Source organism: Sciurus vulgaris, assembly GCF_902686455.1.
Source record: "Sciurus vulgaris genome assembly, chromosome: 17".
Lineage (NCBI taxonomy): Eukaryota > Metazoa > Chordata > Mammalia > Rodentia > Sciuridae > Sciurus > Sciurus vulgaris.
This window is the reverse complement of record NC_136478.1, coordinates 26,771,991-26,798,115: the sequence shown is the minus strand read 5'-3', so window position 1 is coordinate 26,798,115 and position 26,125 is coordinate 26,771,991. Positions and strand designations below refer to the sequence as shown.

The following is a 26,125-nucleotide window of genomic DNA, read 5'->3' as shown; positions in this document are numbered from 1 at the left end:
GGCTGGCCTTAACCTTGCCACCCTCCGGCCTCAGCCTCCAGAGTCACTGGGTTTACAGCATGGGCCACCGTGCCCAGCCCTTTCGTTTTTAAAATAAGCTTACACTCTACGTACTTTCGGTAAATGCCTGACATCCTTTTGGATGAGTTGCACGTTGGTGCATAAGTGTCGCCTGCTTCTCCTGACCATGCCTAAGGAGACCAGGGCAGGGCCGGCCTGGGGAGGGAGGGCCTGGGTGTTTTCCTATAACCTTGGCCACTTAGGTTTTAGTGGTCAGGTGCTTCATAAGAACCCATCCCCAAACTTCCTGGCTTACCACCACCCAAGTCTTTCATTTCGTGGGCGCTCTCTGCCGTCCTCCTGCTGGGCTCGCAGGTGACCAGGTGAGGAGCTGCGAGCAGCGGGCACTGGGGCGGGTGTTCTCTTTTTCATGCTCTCGGGCCTCCCTGTCCTCCACCTGCCTCTCCACGTGGCCTCTGGACATGATCTCTCCAGTCGGGTGGACAAACTTATATTTATTTATTTTAAATTATTATGGTTATTATTTCTTTTTTGCAGGGCTGGGGATTGAACTCATGGCCTCCCACGTGCCAGGTGAGCGTGAGTGAGCTACACCCCTTGGGTAGCCAGTCTTCTGATGCGTTGCTCTCGGCTTCCAAGAACACAAAAGCACAAGCTGCTCGTTCACCTTAAGCCCGGAACTGGTGCAGCGTCACTTCCGCCAAGTGCTGTGTGTGGAGCCGAGTGGCAAGGTCTGCCTAAATTCGAGGGAAGAGACTCCACAAGCGATGGATCTAGGCTGTGTTCACTGGCCCACCAGACTAAAGGACTGTAACGATGTACGTGGAGAACACTGGAAGCAAAGCAAAAGAAATTTACCCATGGTAATTTGGGGTGCTGAGGATATGGGTTCTTTGTATTTTTCTATTTTCACTATTTGAAAAAAAAGAAAAAACAGAAATAATGAAAGGAGAGGCTGAGACAAGGCATCCCACTCTGAGCAGAGCTGTCCCGGGCAGCTGTGACCCAGGGAGTTAGTCCTTTCTGGCCTCAGTGGCCTTGACACAGGAGAGGGCAGTGAGGCTGTCCTTGACAGGATAAAGCTGGACCCATCACGCTGGCAGAGGGGCTGATGGGCAGAGTCCTTCATTCACAAGAGTCTGGACCTCCCCTCTGAGTGAGTCTGCTCAGTGTCCAAGGTCTTCTGCCAGAAGTGAAAGATGATGTGCAGTTTTGAACTCGCACGTCACTCCTGAAGGCTTAATGCATATCATACACCTGAAGTACTTTTCATGAATACTTTACTCCCTGCTCAAAGGGTGATCCACAAACCACCTGCACTGGCACCACCTGTGAAGGGATTGGGAATGTAGAATCGAGGGCCTGCCGGAAACCTCCAGAATCAGAATTTGCATTTTAACAAACTCCCTTGAAATTCATGTGCACACTACTGGTGAGACACCTGCTCGAATCAGGTTGTGGACACAGTTACACTGCAGTGAACATTTTTCTTTTTTGACGATGATAAAGTCTTGTTTTGGCTGAGTGTGGTGGCACACACCTGTAATCTCAGTGGCTCAGGAGGCTGAGGCAGGAGGATTCTAAGTTCAAGGCCATCCTCAGCAACTTAGTGAGGCCCTAAGCAACTTCATGAGACCCTGACTCAAAATAAAACATAAAAAGGACTGGGGATGTGGCTCGGTGGTTAAGCGCCCCTGGGTTCAATCCCTGGTACCAAAAAGAAAAAAAAAAAATAATAATAATAATCTTCCTTTTTTCAATGTAAGCATTTAAAATAGCACTAACAGAAATTTCCCATACCTGCTGTGTTCAATGCGGTAGCTAGCCACATGTAATTAGGCACTGTTACCTGTTTTTCCTGCCACGAACTATGCCAATCATTGACACGAAAAGCTTTGCAAAACAGTTTATTCATGGAAGATGGCCACATATGGAGATGGGAGAGAAAGTCTCCAAACTGCCTCCCCAAGAACAGGGTTCCAGGATATGTGTGGGCTGTGGCTGGGAAAGGTGATCAGAGGTGCGTGCCTCGGTCGTCTGCACACGTGTAATCCAGTGTCATTGGCAGCTAGCATGTGACCCATAAGTCAAAGGTGTTACCTGTGCTGCTAAGATTGGTGACTTGAAAGTCAACTAAAAGCAAGTAACCAAGAGCAAGTGAAGAGGATTTATTTAGGAATGCCTTCAGTGGCAGGAGCACTTGAAATGTGGCTAGAGTTAAAGATCCGAATTTCAAATTTTATGTAATTTTAATAAAGCTTTAATTTAAATAGACATATGTGGGTAGTGGCTACAATATTGGAGGGTGTAAAAATTTTAAATCTACTTTAGTTTTTAATGGCCCACAATCCTAGAACTTTGCCACCAGCCAGGCCCCTTCTCTGGCTCCAAGCTTCTGATCTCACATTTCACAGATGAGGAAAAAAAAAAAAAAAAGTTTGTCTGCCGTTGAGGCCCATGGAGCTCCCAGTGGAAGGGGAGAGAGTCACCGGGGGTCCGCACCAGGTGAGCTTGGCCTCCTGGAGAAAGGGTGGTTCCTCGGAGACCCTTCAGGCTAGACAGCCTCCCATGCCAGTATAGGGGGAGGGAGGGGCCGTCTGGGGCTCAGCGGCCTCAGGGAGCTCAGCTTCTACATGACCCTTATCTGAGGCCACTGGGAGTCCTGGGATGTGGGGTGGGGGTCTGGGGACAGCGAAGGAACTTCAGGTGTACAGCATCCCCTCTTCTACCCTTTGACCAGCATGCTGATCAGAGTGATCACAACCTTCTGAAATGAGTCTACTCCCTTCTAATTAGCACAGGGATCTCAGAAATACCTTTCCATTAGTGATCTGAGTCAAGTTCAAAATATGTGCCTGGCCAAAAACATTTGTATAGGTACTTCTGCCCCCGTTAAAATGAGGCATAAGGATTTGTGGGGCTCAGTCATGTTGGGGACACCTCAGTTTCCGTTTCCTATAGGAGTTGCGGTTCATCCCTGCCACCGACACACATTCTGCAGAGTCCCACCCCGTCCTGCCTTCTCCACCTGATCCTACTGCCTGCGCCACTAGACCTGCCACAGAAGTGCACCAGAAGAGCTCTAGGGACAGGTAATGAGGACATTCTTTGCAAGCTCACTGGCAAATTTGGTACTTGTGGTCTAAGATCTGCTTTCATTGTTGGGCAGCACCTGGCAGCCTGAGGGGGGGAATGAGACTCCACCTCTCCCCTGGGGCTCCTAGTTGGAGGCTGAGGCTGGTTTCCAATACCAAGAAGAGAAGCCCCAGGCTCGGAAGGATGCTCCGGGTTCGAGTGAAAATGAAGACAGCCTCGGAGAACCAGGGGCGGCTTTGGAGAGTGACCTGGCATTCAAAGGCTAGTGTACATGTGGACTGATTTAATGGTAGCTACTGATCTTACCACATTCCCTCCCCAAATACCAGCAGGATTTACAATGTAAGGCTTTATGGAAGCAAGACTTGCGGGAACCCCAGGGGGTGAAAGCACCCAAGGAGGCTCTTACCAATGTGTATTAATCTCCTGCAATAAAACAGTAGGGGCTCCGGGGTGACACTGGTACCCCTTTAACAGGGGTTCTGTTCAAGCCATTTCCATATTCCACCCCTTGCACACTGTTTTGCTTTGCTTCAGACACCATGGATACCAAGAGGCACACTTTTTCCAAGGCTCTCTCTCCATCCAGATGTTCAGCGCCTTATGGATTTACAATCTGTAGTGCCTTGATCACCCGGGGCCCTGCGGCTCGCATTACAGGGTCCCGCGTGTTTGGGTTATGGAAAAGATACGGAGATGTAAGTCACAAACTGGAACTCTCCATAAAGGGAACTGGAGGGCCTTTGGGAAAACAGGGTGGAGCGAGGATGCAGCCTGCAGATGCGTGGGGTGGTGTGGCTCTGTTCCTCCTCTCTCCCAGCAGTGTCTGCCTTCTCTCCATCAACGGGGTCACATCAGCTGGCTCCCTGCAACCCAGAGTCGCTCTCAAATGACAGACTCACCCAAAAGCCCAGAAGGTTAGCATGCAGGTTTCTGGGCTGGATGAGTAAAAATGAAGATCTCTCCAGGGGGGAGAACAATGATTCTTCATTTTAACAAGTTGGGCCCAGGAATCTGCCTTTTAATAAGCCAGGGTCAAGAAATCTGATTTGATTTTTTAAACCAAAAAATATTATCAAAAGAGCATATTAAACATGTAAGTTAAGTAATAACTCAAAAAAAATTGTGTGTTAACACATCTCAGGTTAATAAACAGTACTGTTGACACTTGAAAGCCGCCTGCAGTGGCTCTCTAGGACTTGCTTCCCAGCCCCATAGCCTGCACCTTCAGCTAAAAGCGCTCTCCTGATGTTTAAGACACTGGGTTCCCCGCCTGTAACCTGTAACAATGTTGATTTGCTTATTTTAAACTTTGATGTAAATGGAATCATGCTTACTAGAGTATGCCGTATTTTTCACTCTTGATTTTGATTGTGATACTTCTCCATGTTGCAGTGCTGGGGATCGAACCCAGGGTTTTGGGCTTGCAAACCAAGTATTCTACCAACTGAGCTACTCCACAGCCCCCAATTTTTTTTTTTTTTTTTTTTTTTTTTTTTTTTTTTTTTGTGCTGGGGATTGAACCCAGGGCCTTGTGCATGGAAGGCAGGTACTCTACCAACTGAGCTTTCTCTATGTTTTGTGCCCATCATTTGCTTCTATTTGTTGCTGTATAGTATTCCATTGTGTGAAAATAGCACAATTGATATAACTGATTGTTCATGGACATCTTTTCAAACCAGTTCTGAGGTGTTTCTTCAGGTTCATTTCGTGGAGAAGGAAACTGTGAGTCAAAGAAGTTGAGGGATTTAGTGCCCAGCACTGAGGTTGAACAGCCTGAGTTTGAAACCAGCTTTATTAGGGGGATCACTGTGTGACCCTGGGCACATATTAATCCCTGTGCCTTGGTTTTCTCATATATAATGGGAATAATAGTTCCTATTTCTGTGTTATGATAATTCAGTCAAATAATACATATAAAGTGCTTAAAATGTTGCGTGGGCCATTGAAAACTTGCAATATGTATCAGCTGCTATTAAGCCCAAACCGTGAACTCCAGGTCCTATGTTCTCTCTTCCCATTTTCCTTCTAGAACGACCCACTTAAGGTGGCTACCTGCAACAACACTTACCTACAAAATGGACAGGGCCTGGTGCAGCAACACGATCTGAAAATACCAACCCAAACTCAGCTGTGTATCCTCCTGTGGTAAAGGTGCGGGAGCCTCCAATTGGAGCCCCCCAGGTCTGTTCTGCAGCTTTGGGAATGTCTGATGTGGCACAGCGCGGTGAGCAGCTGGCACCTGGGCTGTATTCCCAGCCCTGGTCCCTGCAGGCCCTGCCGCCTTCCTGACCCTTTGACCTCTGTACTTGTCTTTTTGAGTGGGGTGGCCCCACACTTCACCTTCCAGAGAGGTCTAATGCAACAGTGGTCCACTTCACCTCTTGCATATAGCCTTACTGCTCATTTGAAAAGGGGTATGTTTTTCTTCTCCTCTTCTCCCTCTCCCCCACCCTAACCTGGGGACTGGGAACAAGATTACTGCCTTGAGTGATCTGTTCTCCACAGGAAGGAGATGTCAGGGAAGAACTAGGAACTGACTACCAAATTAGCAAGTGAATTTCAACACACCAGCAGGGATCACCAGGGACGTCAGGTGCCAGGTGCGCTGGAATGTAGCCTCTGAAGAGCTTCTTTAAAAACCCTGTTTTCCCTGAGGGGCAGAATCACAGCCTCTGGGGCAAGAGTCCTCTGTGTTTCTCCTTTGCTAGCAAAATAATAAGTATTTTTCCTTTTTCTCAAAACTGTGTCCTCCTTATTGGATTGGCATGAGGACAAGGGCTAAGCGCTCAGTAACGTGGGGGTGCCACGTGGAGTGGGTTTGAAGGCATGCCACCACCTGGAAAGCAGTGTCCTAAAGCACTGCTGTCAGGAATCGCCCTAGCGCCAGGCCTTGAGGGGCTCCGGGAGACCCTGATGACCATGCTGGGGAGACTGGACAGGTTGCTCAGGCTAGGTGCAGGGACAAAGCCCACGGCATCCGTGCTCCCAAATCCACATTCAGGAATGGGGACGGGGCATCTAACTTACTTCACAGTCTATATAGGTGGGATTACCATGAGCATATATTTTATGAAGCATTAGTGAAACACAAACCTTTGTTCCTGAGTTTCTTTTTTAAAAAATATTTTTTTACGATAACTTTATCTTTTACTTATTTTTTAGTGTGGGGCTGAGGAACTCAGTGCCTCACACATGCTAGGCAAGCAGCTCTGCCATGGAGCCACCCCAGTCCCTTTCCTGAGCTTCTTACCTCAGTCTCAGGCCCTGGAGTTCAGCTAACATGTGACCATGTGGTGGTCATGTGACCAGGCCAGCCCTTACTGTTAACGCAGAGCCTACTGGGGTCCTAGAGGCAGAGGACACCAACGTGAGGGAGGCCAGGAATGGCTTATGCCTCCCATCAGGTGACCTGGGTCCACATTCCTGTCACATTTAGAAGAGCTGACACATCTTTCTCTGTGCTTCAGCAGCGTCCCTACCAGTGGCCTGAGGGGGACAGGGATGCAGACCAGGAGAGCTCCGAGATTTGTTACAGTGAATTCCCTGCACTTACTGCCTTCGACTAAAGCCACCCAAGGGCTGGGGAACAAGTTTGGGGGTTGTCCTCTGGCACGCTTGCATCCCCTGGAAATGCAGGTGGGGGCTGGTGTGGCACCATCCTCTAGGCTAGAGAGGAAGCAGACACTGGGCGACAGGCAAATAAGGGCCCCAGGGGACCTGCTCTTCAGCAGATGAGCCCTGTGGGAGTGGCTGCATGTGTTGCCTTGAGAGTTGATGCCAAGTAACCACCACCCCCACTTAGAGGGCAAGTCCGTCGTGAGTTTCGAGCTGGATAATGCAATTCTGCCCGCTCCAGTTACCAAGCTCAAGATGGCCCTGCCCGGGCTCCACGATGAAGGCCGGCAGCCCCTGCAGCCTGTCCTCACCTTCCGTCTTCCCTCAGCTTTTCCCCGGGAATTGTCATGCTTCTGGCCAGCTGAGAAGCTGAAGGCGAGGCCATGCGGCGGGCAATGCCACTCTTGTGCTGGCCTGGCTCCAGCTTAGATGATCCATCCCGTCACCCCTGGTGCCCCCTCACTTCCTCTAGGATGGACATGTGAAGCATCTGGGAAGACAGCAGCTGTGGGCTGCCACCCCAGAGGGCGGTGAGGTAATCCACGCGGGTCTGACAAGGGCCTGGGTGAAAGGGGCTCTGTGAGGAGGAGAGAGCCTCACTGTTTCCCTGGACTTCCAGGAGCACTGCACTCATGTCCTGGCACCAAGAGGAGATGGAAGGCTAACAGGGATTTTCTCATCTCCACAAAAGCATCTTTCATCCCTCAACAGACTCCAGATTGCAGGGAAGATTTCACTAGATAGTGGCCAGAGACAGGAAGCTGCTGAAGTCATGGGCCACCGCACCCCCACCCACTGAGAGGGATTCCTTCCGTAACCTCGGAAAGCAAGGGGCACAGCACACAGTCCAACGGTGGGGAGGCTGACAGAAGTTTAAGGATGAGGCGGACAACATTCAGATTAGGCTGGGGGTGGCCCTTGAAGAAGCAGGCTGTCGCCTGGGCTGCAGGGTGCTCGGCAGAGCTGAACCACCAGGGACTCCCGAAGGCCAGGGGCAACATCTGTGGAAAGGCGGCTCTGGTCTGCTTGAAGGCATGGACACCGTGGAGAGCCATCTTAACTGAAGCCCTTGACAACCGTACAAACGAGCACTCAGTGTCGCCCTGTGAGGGAGCAACGGAGCGCCTTGCTCCCACCTGGTGGCCCTACCCTCCTTGGAGAACCATCCCGCAACACAGAGCACACTCAGGGGACGAGCATGTGGAAGAACTGTGATTCTTCCCATTCAACTTCTCAGAAGGCAACAACAGTAATGGGAAATCTCAGAACTTAGTTTTTAACCTTCAACCAATGTCATTGGCTGGTGCCCACAAATTCCAGTCTCAATCCCTATGGAATGAAACCCAAGTCCCAAGGGAGTGACTAGGAGAGCCCAGTATCTGGTATGGTCTTTTGCTCTTTTTTGACTTTCAGATTTGTATTATATAAAATGCTTGTCTAATATAAAAAATATAAAAGTGAAAATACAGAATCCATCAACCAAGAGGTTGTCCCTGTGCCTGTCCTGTGTCCCTCAACATCATCTAGGCTTATCTACATATGCTCTGCTGTGTCTCCAAATTGCTTTCCCCCCAAGAATATCACATTCAGCAGAGTTACAGCATATAAAAGTGCTTAACTCTTGTAAATTTTAACTATTTGTGCCTGTCCAAAAGAATCTAAAAAAAAAAAAAAAAACCCTACAGAATTTGGGTCACTCATTGAAGAGCCATATGCCCCAGAACAGTCACTAATGGGAAAAGTGCTATCAGGTTTCAGTTCCCTTGGGTGACTCTAATGTTGAAATGGACATAGTCCTCTGAGTCCCTACACTCAAGCCTAGTTCATCTAAAGCTCAGGAAATGGTGATCCATTCCAATGTGAGGAATCCTAGATTATTTCAAGAATCACATTGAGCTCCGTGATGATGTCATCCAAGGTGTTTAAGAGCAATGTGGACTATGTCATTTTGTCTTGAACTCAATTTAGGACCCAAATCCTGGTAAGATGATTCTGTTTGTTTTTTCTTGAGTTTTCCCAAGTACATACAGGTCTGTCTTGTTCTCAGTACTCCATGCCAGACACTTCCTAGTCTGCAATGATTCCATTTTAATATAACAAAAGAGAAACACCATCATTAAAAAAGGCAAACAAGGAGCAAATTTACAAACCAAGAATATAATATTTTATTCACTTCCAGATTATGAGTATTATACCACATATACATATGTTTAGATAATATATAAAACAAGAATAAACTGTAGGAAGAAATATTGGTCTGAAATTGCCACTAGGACATCTTTAATTCTTTAAGTTCATGGTAAGAGTATCTCCCTGCACACTGGGGCAGGAAGCAGGAGAAGCTCCAGCAGTTCCTGGACTCAAAGCACTGCTGACCCCACTGGACTTACAGTGCCATCAATGATGGAGTTAACGCAGGGTCACTGGTGTCCACAACAAGCTAACCACAGCACAGTGAATTAATTGAGATGGCTTCACAATTGTCCTCCAGAATGTTTCCTTTTTAAACCAAGAATCATGTCCAGGGTCTAGCCCTTGAGTTGCATTCCAATTATTGCTGAAGGGAAAAAACAAAAAAGAGGCATCAGTTAAAGTTATTTGTCCCTGACACAGTGCTGATGCCAGAAGGAGACCTAAGAGCTGGCGCTGCACAGGCTCCCCGAAGTTGCCCCCGGCCGCCCAGCTGCTGAACCAGACAGAGCACCTGCAGGCCCTGGCTCCCGACCAGCCCACTGCTTGGTTTCCCCTAGGAAGGCTGCCTTACCTTCGCCTTGTTCTGAACTGGGAGATACAGTTTGAACTCTGCTGGCAGCTCGTCTTCTGAGTAGAGCCTGTCTGAGAAGTACACCCGTCGGATGCGACAGTTTGCATGGATCTGTGGGGGCAAGACCCATTTTGGCAGGCGAAATGTTTTCCTCCTTTCCTAATCTCCCAGAGCCTCTCATGGCACCATCAACACTTCATCTCTTTGGCATCTCCTCAGCCTGTTTAGGGGTAGATCTGAGCAACAAGCCTATTTCGTTTGCTGAATTTACCCCTTATATCAAAGTAGACTTCTGAGTATTTCTGGAACCTTTTTGAGGCCAAAGCCCTTGGACAGTGACTTGGGAATTTTAGCTAGAATTTTAGCCCACCCTCTTCTGCCACATGGGCCACAGCCATCACTAGAGAAAGCACAGGTCCCACACCCCCAGCTGGGAGCTCCATCTGTGAGAGCACACTACCTGCACTCTTAAGGTCTCGATGTAATTTGTGCCATAGGCCCGGCGGGTGAAGTCAGATAAGTTGAACTGAATCTGGTTCCAGCCATCGTCCAGCCGCATGGGCATGGTACAGATGAAGGGTTTGACACGGGTAGTACTCTGGTAGTTACTTGCCCGAAACCGCCGACGTACATTCTTGTCATCTAGTACCTACGAAACTCAGAGGAGGGTTGTGTCAACTCCATCTTGTCAGGATCAGATAACCTTATGAAGACAAGGACCTGACCTCCTACAGCACAGCCTCCCAAGGGTGAAGTCCAGAAGAAAATAAACAGACTAGATACAGGTCACACAACAGACCATCAGTGGCCTGGAAGTAGCGAGTTTATCTTGTTTGTTGCCTAGACAACAGCAGCTGCTTACGACAAACGATATACCCGGCATGTTCTCAAACTACAGAATGAGTTCATAAACTTTCTTCCCTTTGAAAAATCAAAAATAATAAAACAGAGAACTCAGTAGTTAATAATTACTCCCCAAAGGACACTATGCTAACCTTTAAGTTTTGAAATTTCTGTAGCTATTGATTAGAGTTTCTAGGTGCTTACTCTTTCTTTAAAAATCTGGCATTAAATTTCAATTCCTAACACCAGATTTATGTCATAGCAACAAAGGTTGCATTGTGCCTAGCGCAGGAAATACATAAAGTTGAAAAGGACTTGTCTTTGGTACCGCCAACAGTGTGCACATACTCACCTGTACTTCAAAGGTAAAATATTTCTTCAGGTTTTTGATAATCATGACAAGGAAAGGAAGTTTAATTCCCAGTGTCTTCTTAGGGTCTGCAGGACACGTGATATATGTGGTACTGTAGAAAGGAAATACCAATAAACTACTTGTCTTTTTTCCTTTGTGCTATGCACAACAACATAACAGTCCGAGAGGAAAAACCGGAAAGCAGATCTAAAAGATTCAGGTACAGTACCCAGTGAATCCCTCGCCCTCCAGTTAGCCAAGGCTTTAAAAACTGCTGGACTCAAACAAAAAGCTTAACACAAGACTACACACCAAGGATAAAACATCTGAAAAACAAAGCCAGGCCAGCGGAATGCAGGAAGCTCTACCAGTGAGATAAGACTTCAATTCTGGTCCGAGAGAACTATGAAATGATAGAACATCAACATTAAGACCACTCTGGCACAGGCCATAGGGCCACCCTCTGGACAGTCAGTACAATTAACCCCACAACCTAGTTAAATACGGGTGATGTACCTAAAACTCACATCGTGCTTACTATTGTGCTAAGCATGATTCTGAGTGCTTTATGCATATTCACTTATTTAATCCTCACAATAACCCTATAAGGAACATCTACGGTTATTATTCCCACTTTATAGATGAGGAAACTAGGACCTGGGAGATTAAGTAACTTCCCAAGGTAAGCTCTGAGTAGCAGCCTGGAATCATACCAGGCAGTTTGACTCTGTAGTCAGTGCCAATAATCTCAGTGGTACACTGTTTCCTGGGTATACATACCATGTCTCTTGGAGAACAGAGTGGGCGACCTACCTGACATTTGTCCCTTCAATCTCTAGCACCAAGGACTGGATGTCATTATCAGTGATTCTTTTGATGTGGCCATTCCGCACCTTCAAGGAAGAAAATTATATGTTATGTACAGAAATATTTGGCAACAACCTTGTAAAGATTTTAAGGAACCATTTAAGGAAAACCAGAGTAGCCCAAGGGGCACAATACAAAAGTTTGTAAGAGGGCTGGGGTTGTATTCAGTGGTAGAGTACTTGCCTAGCATGTATGAGGCACAGGGTTTGATCCTCAGCACCACATAAAAAGTGAATAAAATAAAGGTATTGTGCCATTTACAACTAAAAACAAAACAAAAGTTTCTAAGACAGTATGTCAAAGCCTATTCGTAAAGAAACCATGCTACTGCCTCTACACAGGGTCTCGTCAACTACCACAAGTGTTCCAGGTAACTAGGTAATCTGTAAGTCAGGATGAACTTCTTCCCAAAGAAATAAACTCAATTTAGATACAGCTAGCCTTTACCAAGTTTCTATTCTGCACTAGGAATGTTCATATAGATGTTTTCTTAACCCTCACAGCAATGACAAAAATCACAAGGTAGGTGGTATAGTTTTACAAATGTGGATGCTGGTACCCAGGAACTGCAAAAGACAGATAGATCCTAAGTAGGAGACTCAGGATTTACTGGACCTTCCCACCACCCCATATAAGTCTTCAGTCCAAAGGTCAATGAAATGCTGAGCATCACCCAAGAAGGAATGTGGCAACTAAAGAGGGAAAGTATTACTGCCTTGGGCTTACTCCTTACTTCCTTATCTGTTTTCCCTTAAATTTTTATACTTTATAATATGAATTCAAGTCCTGTCTGGGTCACACACAGATGCTGAACAAGCTTTAACACTGTCAGTCCACAGTGACCTCTGTTTTCCTGGCTCATGTTTTCTAGATTACCAATAAGGACTTCATCAGATTTTACTGTATTGTTTGTGCACAATGGATTCCTTCTCTCAAAATATGTGGGAATGAACAATTATCTTCAAACATTGAATGTGTAAGCACCTAATACTCACAGAGCAGAGCAGGGTTGAATGTTCTAACACAGAGAAGATCAACCAGACTTAGAACATATATCAGAAAGAAATGTGATCTTCTGCTAGGTCCTTTTCTATGAAAATGGCTGTGTTGGGCTGTCACAGTCAATGCCTCAATCACACTGACTAAAGCTCCCTGTAGTCACTAATCAACCTTCTGATTACAATTTTTTTCCCATTAGATTTGCACACAGGGAGAGAACACAGTGCTGAGCCTGACAGTTGTGTTTTCAACATAGATGATTAACAATATGGCATTGTCGTAGACAGCGGTCTCCCCTAGCTCTGTTACTGGGTTTGATCCACTTGTGGTTGTTGTTCCATGGTGACATGTGATATCAATACCCACACCTTTTTGCATACTGCAACTGAGTCTTGTCTTCTCAAGAAAGAACAAAGCTCAAGCAAGAGCAGGGACCAAGCATTGCCTATCTTCCACAGTGCCCAGTACTGCGCTAGGCATGAACTAAGCATTCGAATATGTGCTGACTTCTGGAATTTGTCACCCCAAGAGTTGGCACATGTGACTAGGTTCAAGGAGGGGCTTAGACATTCCTGAACAACAGACCCAGCATGACTATCAGACAAAGCTGGAGGTCCTGGGGAGTTTCACCGAGCCCACAAGCTGCCAGCATGAAGAATGCCTTCCCACCAAACACCCTTTGGTGCACTGTCACAGACGCAATGCTGGGCTCCACGGCCCCAGTCTCTGCCAACGTAGCATTTTTTGGGTTCTCAAGACACAAACGTCACATTGAAATGCTTCTCAAACAAAGCTGGTGACATTCAGTGCCCTCCTGTTTTGAATTCTGGGCCTCTTTCCAAGGAGATTAAGAGCACAAAGGCTTGAGTCTGCAGCACATGCCCACACTGCCCACCTCGTTCCCCATGCAAATACTCCCACCCAAGTGGCAGTATTATTCCTGTGTTTTCTGTGGAAAAGTAGGCAGACTGTTGGTGAAGCAGGAATTAATCAAAACTTATTTCCAAATAATGTGATGCAGTCCCACTGATAAGAGCCAGCAGTATTCCAACAAAATGCAGACACTAATTTTGTAACATTCCACTAACTAGTCTCAATAACATAAACACTCTTTCTGAAAAAGGTACATACTGCAAAGATCAAATAGATGGTTAAATTAAAAGAATTAAGAAGTAAATAGGTCCTGAAAGTTATCTTTGCAAGAAGGCAACAAGTTGCTATTTATTCAACACTGTTTTAAAGCATGGCCTCAAACCTAAAATCCCCCAAGTGTTCTGAGTCAACACTCTCAGCAGCAGAAAGACAGAAAGACCAGCCAGATCTCACAGGGAGAAATGTTAGGGAATCTGCCTTTTCCCCATCTCCAAGTTTATAGCAGATGACTCCACAGGAATATTGCACTGCACTCACAGCCAGCGGACAAGCCAGAATAGACTGCAGTATTCCTAGGCTTCTGCTGCCCCAGAGGCAGGTTTTTAGACGGACTTTTTTAGTGCTGCAAGGTTGCAGCACTACAACCACCACACTCATGGATTTAACTCTCACAGAATGAAATAAGGTATCCTTAAAAAATCAGACAACCCAGAGAGAAAAAGACAGCTTTGTTAAAGAAATGTTCATCAGGCTCACTGAGTTACAGCCCCTGCCCCTGTACTTTTGAAAATTTGAGACAGAGGCCCTGCTAAGTAGCCCAGGCCAGCCTCAAACTCGTGATCCTCCTGCATCAGCCTTCCCAGCAGGCTCTAGAGGTTCAACCTGGCTGCTGGTGAGACAAACTGAAAAGTGCTTTGCCCAGGGAGAAAGTTCAGTTCCCAAAGAAGAAAATCACAAGTTTTCCCACATCACCAGCTTCTCAGGATGTACAACCAAACTGAGTTGATTTGTCAGGAATTATGAGTTGTGTCCCTTATAAAGTTGAAAGGGTTCCAAATGCAAACTACTGGAAGAAGAGTGGGATGGAGGTGATGAATCAGGGATCAGAGCATTAGACAGGGAACTTCCCAAAGCCTCTTCTCTAGGCTCTAACGCTAGAAGCAGAGGGGGAAACTCAGGGGCCAATTTGAGGGGAGGCCCCCAACCACCCTGGTCGCCACTGCCTTAAAGTTACACGTCTTTCGGAAGCAACCCCCTCCTCAGACCAGCTGCTCACACACACACACAACGAGCACATGTCCTCAGAAAGCAGCAGCTTCCTTCCCTTAGCTCCTTCCCGTTCAGAGGTCACTGGGCAGGCCTGGCTTTGGGATGAAGATAAAACAGACCAGTCAGCAGCACTCTCGCTCGCGGAGGAAACGGTTTCTTTTTACCTCTCTCAATCATAAAGAGCCATTACTTTTGACTTGTCAATGCTTTTTCATTCATGACTCATTCTCACTATCAAAGCATGGCCCACAAGTGTTTTACTCCTCAACAAAACACATTACACACACACACAATTAGAGATAATCTTATTTTATTTCACAAACGCCTCCCTCCGCCCCCACGCTGGAGGTTGTCTAGATCTTCGGAACCCAGGCTGCTGGCAACTGCACAAACTGATTCTCAGCCTCCAGGCACCGAGACAGGAACAAACCTTCGAGTCCGTCTTCCAGTCACTCTCCCAGGCTCTCCGCGGCTGCTGCAGCCGCTAATAGAGAACACTGATTTTTCTCTCTCGGAGTAAGCCCCAGGGAGGAGGGGGAAGAACACTACGGGAGAGGGAGGAAGCCGGCAATGCTCTGCATCTTTACAGAGGGAGTTAAAAATAACACAGAAGCTCTATCCATTCCCTTCCCCCACTTTCATTTTTCTGGCTCCGCCCACTCGTCGTGGCAGGCAGCTGAACCCTCAGCCATCTGGCATCTTAATGACACATGTTCCAATTTACATTAAGCCATTAGAGCTGTCCATTTCTGCAGCGAAGTTAGGGGCCCCTCTCCAAGTCAGAAAACAGGCAGAGGGAGCCCTCTGTGGGAAGAACCGGGCACAGCTCTGACTTGACACCGCCTGGGCCCTGGGGCTTCAACAGGCCCACCCCTTCTTTTGCTATGCTGGACAACTCCTGGCACATGCAAACAATCCCTTCGTTAATACAAGGACAGTTAAGTGCCTTGAAAAGGCAAGAGTAACCAAAACCTGTGCACTGGTCCAATCACGGTAAAAGTTATTACTCAGAGTAATGAAGAACCCAAAATGAATGACCCTGGGAAAGCAAAGGTCACTGTACTACCTTCAAATCCAAATGCACGCAGTCCTGCTACTGGAAACTGCATCAATTTAACATGCACTAACAAGGCTTCCTAATTAAAACTTAGGGTGCAGGGACTTTTTCTGGAAGACTGTGTTCACTTTTAAAATTAGGAACTAGGAGTGGGAATTTAACACTATCCAGTAACAATGTCAACAACAACAAAAAAATGGATTCTCATATTTAGTTCTGGAATAGAGAAGAAACAGCAGCAGCTGACAGAGCAGCTGTCATGAATTAATCTCATGTCAGGGACATTCAGGCTACTACCAGCAAAGATTGAAAAATTGTATAATGTCTTACACAGGTGTGAGTGAGAACAGAACTTGCTGGTACTCTCCTTAAAAGCCCAGAAGTAATATTTACATTAAATATACCAGTTCCTTAATAAATATAAGATCTGCTGGTCCCAGAAGTTAAGGGAACATTAAAAACAAAACAAAACAAAAAAAACCCCTAATTTCTTCTCAGCTCTTGGTTTGAAAACTTACAAAGGTAGCTATCAGAAAACAGAGTAGCCAGATCTCAAGCTGATTTCAAGAACGATGAGAAGAAAATTCTATGAGTAGATGTGAACTAAACTAATGTAGCCTGCAGGGTCAAGGAAAGCCCTAGAGAACCCGCCTTTGAACTGTCACCTGAAGACTAATGAACAGGTATGGGGGATGAGGAGCAGGGATCAGCAACTGCAAAAGCTTCAGGTGGAAGGGAATGGGAGAGGCGAGCCTGGAAAACTAGTTAAGGAGGCGCCAGGCCATGAGCTGCGTGGCCTTACAGACACATTAAGGGTTTTGGACTGGGAAAGCCATAATGCAATGTCTAAATTATTTTAATTTCAGAAGGCTGGTTTTGCTGTACTCCGATTCCTAGATATGTGAATGCTGGGCTGTTATAAATTTATTTTAGTCTTAAGCAAACTCCTCAGCTCCTGCTAATTTTAATTCAGTAAGCCATTACTTAAGTACTAACTATATGCCATAACTATTGCCAAGCATTTTATACATCTTTATTTAATCTTTACAGCCATGAGAAGTAGATAAGAAAACTGATCAAGCACTTGTCCAAGGTCACACAACTAGAACACAGTACAGCCAGGATGTAATCCAAGGTGTATGGTTGCACCCTAGCACTGGGGTTTCTTCCTCTGAAGAAACTTGCAGTCCAGTGGGAAATACATAATAGATACGAAGCTGCCATATGTGTTATACTGAGCCACAGAAGTACATAAGAGATCTAACTTTCCATGGCAATAATGCTTGAGGTAGGAAAGAGGAGATGAGATAGAGGGGGAGGGGCTGAGTTTCAAACATTGGTTAAATCTCAGGTGTTACATTTATGAGCAAGCCATACTTACAAAAGCAAAGCTCGCAAATTCTCCAGTAATTTAAGTATGGCATTCACAATTCACTTCTCATCTTCATAAAGAGACACAGAGCCTAAACAGAAGCTAAATATAATTTTTCAAGTTTATTCTTACTGAACACTAAAAAGAAATTCACTCCTAGCCAGGTGCAGTGGGGCACGCCTATGATCCCAGCAGCTCAGGAGGCTGAGGCAGGAGGTTCATGAGTTCAAAGCCAGCCTCAGCAAAAGTGAGGTGCTAAGCAACTCAGCGAGACTCTGCCTCTAAATAAAATACAAAATAGGACTGGGGATGTGGCTCAGTGGTTGAGTCCCCTGAGTTCAATCCCTGGTGCAAAAAAAAAAAAAGAAAGAAAGAAAGAAATTTACTCTTTATAAGGTCAAAAGGGAGAACAGTAAACATTTGTGAAACCAAAATAACAACTAAAAATAGGCACATGTACCTAAAAATAGTCAATATGTACCTGCCCCCCATCAAACTTTGCCTTTCTTACACCTTTGCCTTATTCCCTGGGAGCAAGGAAAATGTTTTCTTTCTTTAATTCTGTATCTTCTCAAGTTTACACAATGTCACTTAAATGTTGCTGAATAAATCTTTGAGAAGTATTATCAATTCGCAGTGTTTCCCTGGCTAGACTGGACCCAACATTTTGAGAACTTTATAATATAGCAGAGAAAAGGCACCAACACAACGAAGCCTGTGGATATGGCCCCAAACTTTCCCTTTTCCTCCCTCTTCTGCCCTTGCTCCAGGAAGAAAAAAACCACTCTCTTAAACGCTTGAGTTCAGTCTAAATTATTTGATCAATACATAATTAACTTTTGCTATTGTGAGGATTTTGCTTAAAATGAGTGTTCTTCTAAAAGGTTTTCTTTGCCAAAATGTCTGTTTAATTTACTCCGTGTAACCTTGCCAATGAATCTAATGTTTTCACATGTGTTTATGTCATTAGGGTACCATCCGACCTCTTGTGGCGTTGTTAAGGGACACAGTGCACCATGGTTACTTTGCTTTTATATCTGTGTGTAAACATGTTGACTAGTCAAAAGTTGCATTTGAAAATAAAACATACACCACAGAAGATCAAGTCCACCAAGGTTAGAACATTAAGTAATAAGTTTCACCTAACAGAAACTGAGGCATCCCTACTACCACAATTTTTCCAGTCAGTAAATGGACCTTCTCTGAAAAACCTGTCCTGCTAGGTCAAGTCCCAGTCTCTATTTCAACTGCCTTATACTGATACAATTGTCATCATTTGGTTTCCAAGTTCAACTGGCACACAGGCTAATTTATTTATTTATTTATGATACTGGGGACTGAACCCAGGGGTGCTTTACCACTGAGTCACATCACCGGGTATTTTTTATTTTTTACTTTGAGACAGGGTCTCACTAGGTTGCTGAGGCTGGCCTTGAACTTGTGATCCTCCTGCTTTAGCCTCTCAGTTATACAATCACAGGAACAAAGCACAGGGCAGCCAAGTGACAATAGCTGGGAAGCCATCTCCCTTACAAAGCTCCCAGGTAATTCTCCAGGCTCTCTTTGTGGAGGAGCAATTTCAGAGTTTATAGTGCTTTATTCCATTGTAACTGAAACCACAGAACTGAAAACCTCAGTAACAGAAAAAAAGTTAAAGGTCAGTTTTCCTACATAACACTCTTGGTGTTAGCTCTGGCTTGTGGACAGAAGCATCTGAAAGAGAAGTGTTGGCAGATCTGTTTATGCAAAGGCCCAACCGCATTGTATTCAGAACTTTCAGCTACATTATGCAAACGATGCTATGAACAAGCCTCCCTTAAAGCGGATCTCAGAACACAGAATTGCCTAGCGGTGTCAGGCAGAAGGTTGTTCCTGTTCTAACCCAACCTCTATGTGAACTAAAGCTCTCATCTGATAAGAGAAGATGTTCTGAGATGAAATACAAAATTTCTGGCTTCCTTACCAATAAGCTCTGCTTAGTTAGACCATTCCACTTGCACCTACATAAAAACACGGCTCAGCCTATCAACTCTCTCCATGTACCCCTGAGAGGGCAAAGCTAAGGATATTTCCTAACTCACTTGGCTTCTCCACTAGAATGCCTACCTTAATTAATAGTCAAAAATTGGTACAGCTGACTGCCTGAGAATTGTTGTGAGAAATGAAATACAATGCAGGCCGACTCACAGGCAGCTAGGTCTTAACACCTCCAAAAAGTGGACGGAGCATCATCTCCTGGGGTTAGTAAAAATATCAGGCAGTGGATGATAACCTGAATGAAAACAGTGAGGCTTGCACTTGGCTGAGTTTATTCATCCAGACAAGACTTTGATGGTCATCAGTTTTGCAATTTTCCTTTTGGAAAGCCCCAACTCTGAAGGTACAGTACAGACCCCGTGTGAAGGGGCGGGCAAGGCCACCAGGTACCGGTTTGTTTGGGACCAGAGAGAGGAAAGGAGCAATGTAATGAAATCCAACATCACTGGCCTGTCCCGGGGGGGTTCCTTTATAAGGGTGTCTGGAACAAAGGTTCTCTGTCTACTGTCCAGAAGTGCCTGGCACAAACGCACATCAGTAAACATCTGGAGAATCCGTGAACACAAGTTCTTTTCACCCGTACCTCCCCAAAGCTTCCTCATATAACTTTCTGCTTTCCATGCCGTGAGGTGGGCACTATCAACCCCACTGCCTCGATGGGGAAGCCGAGGCTCTGAAGAATTAACCAAGTCAAGTCTGTGGCGAGGGACTGCTGTCCTAAGCGGGTGCGGATCACGCCCGCGCACATGCACCTCCCTCGCGTTTACACGACGCCCCCACCTCCCGCCTCAGTCACGCCAGGCTGGAGACAGGGCTCAACGGCGGCCTCCCGCTCCGTCCAGGCCCCAACTCCACACAACTACTGCCCGTTCCAGCCCCCGGAGGATGAGATGCAGCCTCTGCACCCCGTGTGGCCGCCACCCCCAGCTCCTGACCTTTTTGTCCCAGATCTGCAGGGGTTTGCTGCCGATGCTGTAGAGGATGGAGAGGAAGCCGCTCTGGAACGTGTTTTTGAACATTTCGCCGGCGGCCTTCTCCGGAGCCGGCCTAGGCCCGGGAGATACGAGAGAGTGGCGAAGGCAAAGCAGGGGCCGGCCCTGGACAAAGAAGGGACGCTGAACTTCCGACCTCCGGACCTGCAGCCACCGACGGCCCGACTCGAACGCGGGACTTTAGGTCAGCTAGCGTAGGCTCCCCCCAAGGCCACCTAAAGACAGAAGCCACAGCAACTGCCGCCCGCCGCCGCTTTCCCAGCCTTAAATGGAGGCGGAGGGCCGCCGTCAGCTTAGAATGGATCCCTCCGCCCACTTGAGCCCGCCCCCCGAGAGCTCAAGGCCCAGTCCGCCACCTGGACCGCGGACTTCCGGTTCCTTCCACCCGTAAGCCCCGCCCTAGTCCCGCCCCCTCGTGAAAGAACTCCGTTGCTAAGGAACTATTTTTCCCATCGAAGTCCCAGATTTGCTACAAGATAGCGGAAGGAGACAGAGGATTACGGAACGTGTCTCCGTACCTACGTGACGTCAAGGGAACAGGGCGAGTGAGGCGAGGGGGCGTGAGGACTAGGCTCCGCCCCCAGAGTAAGGAAGAGTTACAGTGACGAAAGGAAAGGGGCGAGGCTAGACGGATGGTTTTTGCCAACCTTACACTGACGCGTATCTTGTGAGTGTCAAATAAATGTTTGTTGGCTGAGTTCAGGATAAAGTCAAGGCGAGCTAACTGACATGAGCCCTAACTTTCCTAAGCGCTTTATATACATTATGGCCTTTAATTATGAACAGGGTCACTATGAATGGGATGTAGTCAAAGCAATACTCTGAGGAAAATGTATTGCCTTAAAAAGCACTGATTAAAAAACAAAAAGCCTGAACATTAGCTCCTACCACGTTTCACCTGTCCAGTCCTCCAGTATGGACATGCTTACATACGTCTCCTTAAAGACCTATGTCAGAATTTTTGTTGCACACACATTCAGTACCAGAATCTCTAGGTCATAATATGTGCATGCATTTAAGATGATCAAATGCTAAATGGCTTTCCAAAATAGTGTAGATATTCATGCTCCCATCGACAATGCTTGAGGCTATCTGTAGTCACACCCACTTCCCATCACTCAGCATTATTCTACTTTTTAAACTTTGTAAATGACTTTCATCACTTTTCTGACTACTAATATGCTGGCTTATCTTTTCATAGGCATTTAAGTTTATTTGCTTTCATTACTTGTTTGTATTCCTTTTGCCCAAGTCTCTGTTGAGGTTCCTTTTTTCTTATTGATTTGCAAGAGCAAATAGTATCTTTGAGTATTAATCTTTTATTGGTTTTAGACAATGCAAATGTTTTTTCCTAATCTATCATTTGTTAATTTATCCATGATGTCCTTTGTTGAACAGAATTCTTAATTTTAATGAAGTTAACTTTTTCTTTGCTTTATGATTTGTGGTCATAACTTTACAGAGACTGTTAACCTTCCCTAAGTCACCCCTATATTTTTATTAACTATAGCTTTATCTCTCATATTAATTCTTTAATCCTTCTGGTAAATGGTGTTTGGTAGGAATTCAGTTTTATTTTTCTCTTTAAAGTAAGTCAGTTATATGATAGCAGTTTATGAAGCCATCTTTACTGTATTTTAAGTTCTAATATATACATGTGACTCTTTCTGAGTTACCTATTCTAGGCCACTGGTCTATTTAAATGTTCTTATACCAATACAATCAAGACTTTTATTAGTATGGCTTTTTGGTGTATTTAAATATCTGACAGGGGAACCCTTTTCTGTTTGCCACGGCTAATTTGGCTAATATTCATGGAACTTCATTGTTTCATTTAGATTTTTAGGTAATTTTACTGAGTTTCTCAAAAATATCTAATTTTGATTGGGTTTGCACTGAAGTTATAGTTTAGGAAGAATTAAATTTTTTATAATATCTTTTCCAAAAATATGTAATATCTTTCTACTTTTACTAAGATAATCATCTAAGTCTTTACTAATGCTTTAAATATTCTCCATGGAGTTCTTATGTTTTCTTGGTTAGATTACTTTTTAGAGATATTTATATTTGCTTTTCAATCTTCTTATATTTATGTCTTCTTAGATACATGTCATATTAACTTTTTAGATTTTAGAAGTTTTGCTGAAACCAGGCACGGTGGCACACACCTATAATCCCAGTGATTCAGGAGGCTGAGGAAAGATTCCAAGGATCCCTAACTAAGTTCAGCAACTTAGCAAGACCCTGACTCAAAATTTAAAAGTATCAAGAAGACTGGAGCTGTAGCTCAGTGGTAAAGTACCCCTGGGTTCAATCCTTAGTACCAAAAATAAATAAATAAGTAAAGTTTTTGTCGATATTTTGAATATCCTATTTTTTAAATTCCATTTTCTTGTTGGTTACTGATAGTTTTGAAATGCTATTAATTTTTCAAAGTTGATCTTATATTCGGGCATCTTGTTTAACTTTAAAAAATCATTATTAATCTTACTTGTTTATTAGGTTTTCTATGAAAGTGGATGATCATATCATTTGTATAAAATGGGAATTGTCTCTTTTCTTCCAATGCCCATCTCTCTTATTCACCCCACTGAGCTCCAAATGCAGGTATCCAACCATCTACTTCATTTCTTTTTGTTTGTTTAGTACCAGGGATTGAACCCAAGGGTGCTTTACCATTTGAGCCACATCCCCAGCCATTTTATTATGTTTTGAGACAGGTTCTTTTTTTTTTTTTGAACTTGTTCACAAATATTTATTACCTGACACAGACTTTCTGAAGGAAAATGCAAACCATTCTTCTTTTTAACACATAACAGTGACCCAATTTTAAAGGCTTTTAGATCCGATGCATATAGTGCACTGATGCAGTCTTCACAAGTTAAAATAACTGATAACCTACTTGCAATATAACCAGCATAACAGGTAAGACTTTGCCTATGATCTGACAGGTCTAGCAATGCCTCACTTAGTGAACAATTAGACCAGTCTTGGCAAAAATCTTCTTTGTGAAAGAGCGACTTTATAGTGCTGACACCATACTGATGCTGAACTGTCCAAAGGGCCAAGTCTTTTCTTCGAGCAACTGAAATGTCAAAGATGCTTACTTCACTTAGAAAAACTTCATCTTGAAATCTATATCTGGTCTCTAAATTATGGTAAGCTTTCTGGAACGCCATGCAGGTAAGGCTAGAGCTAGTTACTAATACCTGCCTAAGCATCTTCAGAAATAATTCCACATGGTCTTGACTGAATTTGTAAGTCAGGAGATAAGGGAAAGGCATGACTTTTGGGAAAACATAATTTTGGTAGAGCCATTTTAAACTCTCAGCATTAAGCAAAAATCCCAGGAACCCTAATTTTCGCTTACCTTTAAGGATCTGATTATTGCTAGTGTCAGATAATGTAAGAAAAATAGTCTTGGCTTCAATTAAGACATGATTTATTTTACTAAAAGTTTCAGGTAATAGAGGTCCTTTAAGTCCCTTTCCGTAACAGTTTCTGCTATTAAAAACATCAAACAGATTGTTAATTAAACGTAAAAAATGGATAGTACCTACAGTTTTGAAAAGGAGGTAGGCCTAATGACAGCAAATATTCTAATGCGCTCGCTACACTCTCACTAAAGAGTTGAGCAGCACAATTCATTTTCAATACATGATTTTTCAAATATGCATGTTTCCTTGGGATTCCCTTCATATATGATAATTCCTGTTCTCCTAGTGCTACTAATTCCACAAGGTGCTGCCAATGTGCTGTACCATTAATAAACTGAATGCTTTGAAAATTCTGAAATGCATTTCTTATTAATCTCAGCAAATGGCAAGAATCAAAGAAGTATGCAATCTATTGACTAGAAGATGAAGGATGCTGAAATGTACACTTCATGTTGTCTCCATCAATATGTATCCCCAATGCTTTTGCCATTTGAACACTGTGAGCTGTAGCATCTGACGTAACAGCCAGAACCGTGATCCCTATGTCACTCAGTTTGCCAATAGTCAGATGAAGCAGCTGAGCTTGCAAGTATCCAGATGCTCTGTTTACAAAAAAGTAACCAAGAGGGGTTCTCCAATGACCAAAAATACCCACTGCCATTAACAAAATGGTTTCTGAGGCAAGTGGAGTTTCATCAGCATCAAGTTTTCCAAGACCAAAGTCCATGAACCCTTGCAAACTGTTACTGCTGGGATCCCACTGAAGTTGTTCCTTGAGAGAGATACCTTTTATGATCAGTGAACAATACCTATATAGCTGGTCTCCCTTCTCTACTCTTCGTTGAAGAAAAGAAAAAATATTGCTGTTGAAACCTGGACTGGGTTTGCATTTGGATAACCACATTCTGAGGATAGAAGAATGAGGCAGCTTAAGAATCTTTCTCACATAATCAGACTTTGCTACTATACAAGTAGAGTGTACATGCAAATTGTTTCATTTCTGTGGAGTACTCAGCTGTTTCTCTCCAGTTATGCATCTCCCATCTCCTAAATTGTGCTCTTAGCAGACACTCTGTTTCTTCAGAAAGTAGTTTTTCTTCTACAAGTCAATCAATTAACTGTAAGCCCTTTCTCTTCTTGATCATCCTGTAGTTTTTCACAGAGATAAGTCTTCTTTTAGACACTTGTAACATTTGTTGCACCTCGGCCAGTTTCTCAGCACCTCCTGTCAAGGGCCTCCTTAAACTATAGTTATGGTCCTCAGTAGCAACTTCTTGAGAATTGTCTGGAAGTGGTTGTTTTAGGATTTTCTGTCTTGCTTTACCTTTAAGGTGGACACCCTGAGGAATCTTGTATAGAGAAACAGAAGGCACAGCTCCTTTTTTCAGCTTTCTTCTTATGCCATAGGACTCAAAGTCACTTTCTTGAAAATGTTTGGAACATATATAGCACCTGGTCCTGGAATCCAGATCTTTTTGCTTCTGGGGTCCACACGATTAACAGCCCTGATCCATTTTGAGCGCTGTATGGTATCAGTTGGAAATACTGGTGGAAGGAGAGGCCGCGCTCTCGGCTCAGCACGGTGTCTCGGGTGCTACAGCCCACTGCAGAGCAACTTCGGGTCATCTTGTTATGTGGGGCTCCACCTCGGGGTTCCCACGACAGCTTGAATCACGATAAATTTAGCTCCGCCCCGAGACAGGTTCTTGCTAAGTTGCTTAGGGCCTCGCTAAATTGCCATGCTAGCTTCGAACTCAAGGTCCTCCTGCCTCAGCCTCCAGCCACTGGGACTATAAGCATGTGCCACCATACCGGGTGCTCGCCGTTTCTCACTGGGGAGGTCGAGTGGGCATTTCGATCTTAACATTTCCAAAACAGTGCTTCACATTGCACTGTGCTGCCATTCCTTGCCCAAACCTGCGCCACCCCACATTTTGCCTATTTCAGGAAGTGCCAACTTGATTCCTTGGAGTCAGCTGGATTGCCTCTTTTTCTCACGGCCTGTGTTCGTGAATCCTGTAGCTCTGCCTTCTAAGTACCTCCCATCTGGTCACATCCCCTCCTAAGGCAAGGCCCTGGTCAGCCACCAGCTGCTCTATTCTGTGCCCTCAGTTCTCTCACTTACACCTTTGTCACCTCACGGTCCATACTGCGGGTGGCAGCCAGTGGGATCCTCTTGGTGGCTCTTTGTTCACATGGTCACCCATTTTCCTAAGATTCCAACTCAGATTCTTGCTATGACCTCCTTCCTCTGGTTCCCTGAAGCCCTTCACACTTGTCCTCAGGCCCCTGTGCTGGCGTCACCCCACTTGCCTTTGCTTTTGCCTGGGCTGGTCCTGCTTGGCTGGCTGTCTCCTTGCGTAGTTCAGAGCTCCACTTGGATGCTACTTGCGTTACTGTCCTGGAGTTGCCATGCCAGATCACCACAGCCTGTGTGGCTCAAGGCAACAGTGACTTCTTCTCTTAGTCCCGGATGCCGGGTGTCCACAAGTGGAGTGTTGGCGGGGCCGTGCTCCCTCTGAAGGTGC

At 45.1% G+C, this 26,125-nt stretch overlaps 2 protein-coding genes across 3 annotated transcripts; one reads left to right on the top strand and one right to left on the bottom strand.

Moving 5' to 3' along the window:
• The first annotated feature begins 561 nt into the window (after positions 1 to 561).
• Positions 562 to 5,823, top strand: LOC306647944 (uncharacterized protein). 2 transcript variants are annotated; one of them, XR_013760223.1, is made up of 4 exons: positions 562 to 884; positions 2,983 to 3,113; positions 3,655 to 3,815; positions 5,150 to 5,823. XR_013760223.1 is itself a non-coding variant. In XM_079117564.1 (4 exons), exons 1-4 carry the CDS (start codon positions 2,479 to 2,481, stop codon positions 5,267 to 5,269), a joined length of 408 nt encoding a protein of 135 aa, XP_078973690.1. In that variant the 5' UTR covers positions 2,467 to 2,478; the 3' UTR covers positions 5,270 to 5,823. The 2 variants fall into 2 exon arrangements, 1 of the variants encoding a protein (XP_078973690.1); XM_079117564.1 differs by lacking the exon at positions 562 to 884 and adding an exon at positions 2,467 to 2,526 and having other exon boundaries at positions 3,707 to 3,815.
• Positions 5,824 to 8,876: 3,053 nt separating this feature from the next.
• Positions 8,877 to 20,445, bottom strand: CFAP20 (cilia and flagella associated protein 20). Its single transcript, XM_079117750.1, has 6 exons — positions 20,104 to 20,445; positions 11,508 to 11,587; positions 10,695 to 10,806; positions 9,960 to 10,148; positions 9,500 to 9,610; positions 8,877 to 9,292 (listed from the first exon to the last, which is right to left on the bottom strand). The coding sequence occupies exons 1-6, from the start codon at positions 20,185 to 20,187 to the stop codon at positions 9,287 to 9,289; spliced, it is 582 nt and encodes a 193-aa protein (XP_078973876.1). The 5' UTR covers positions 20,188 to 20,445; the 3' UTR covers positions 8,877 to 9,286.
• Between the last annotated feature and the right edge of the window lie 5,680 nt (positions 20,446 to 26,125).

What these genes read in the sequence shown, in the direction of transcription:
- LOC306647944 (XM_079117564.1), top strand. Translation starts at nt 2,479, where the DNA reads ATGGAGCTCCCAGTGGAAGGGGAGAGAGTCACCGGGGGTCCGCACCAG. An exon ending in TCACCGGGGGTCCGCACCAG is followed by an intron (nt 2,527 to 2,982) that starts GTGAGCTTGGCC and finishes CGTTTCCTATAG; the next exon opens with GAGTTGCGGTTCATCCCTGC. An exon ending in CAGAAGAGCTCTAGGGACAG is followed by an intron (nt 3,114 to 3,706) that starts GTAATGAGGACA and finishes CTCTCCATCCAG; the next exon opens with ATGTTCAGCGCCTTATGGAT.
- CFAP20 (XM_079117750.1), bottom strand. Translation starts at nt 20,187, where the DNA reads ATGTTCAAAAACACGTTCCAGAGCGGCTTCCTCTCCATCCTCTACAGC. An exon ending in ATTGAAGGGACAAATGTCAG is followed by an intron (nt 10,807 to 11,507) that starts GTAGGTCGCCCA and finishes TCCTTTCTACAG; the next exon opens with TACCACATATATCACGTGTC. An exon ending in ATTTTACCTTTGAAGTACAG is followed by an intron (nt 10,149 to 10,694) that starts GTGAGTATGTGC and finishes TGAGTTTCGTAG; the next exon opens with GTACTAGATGACAAGAATGT.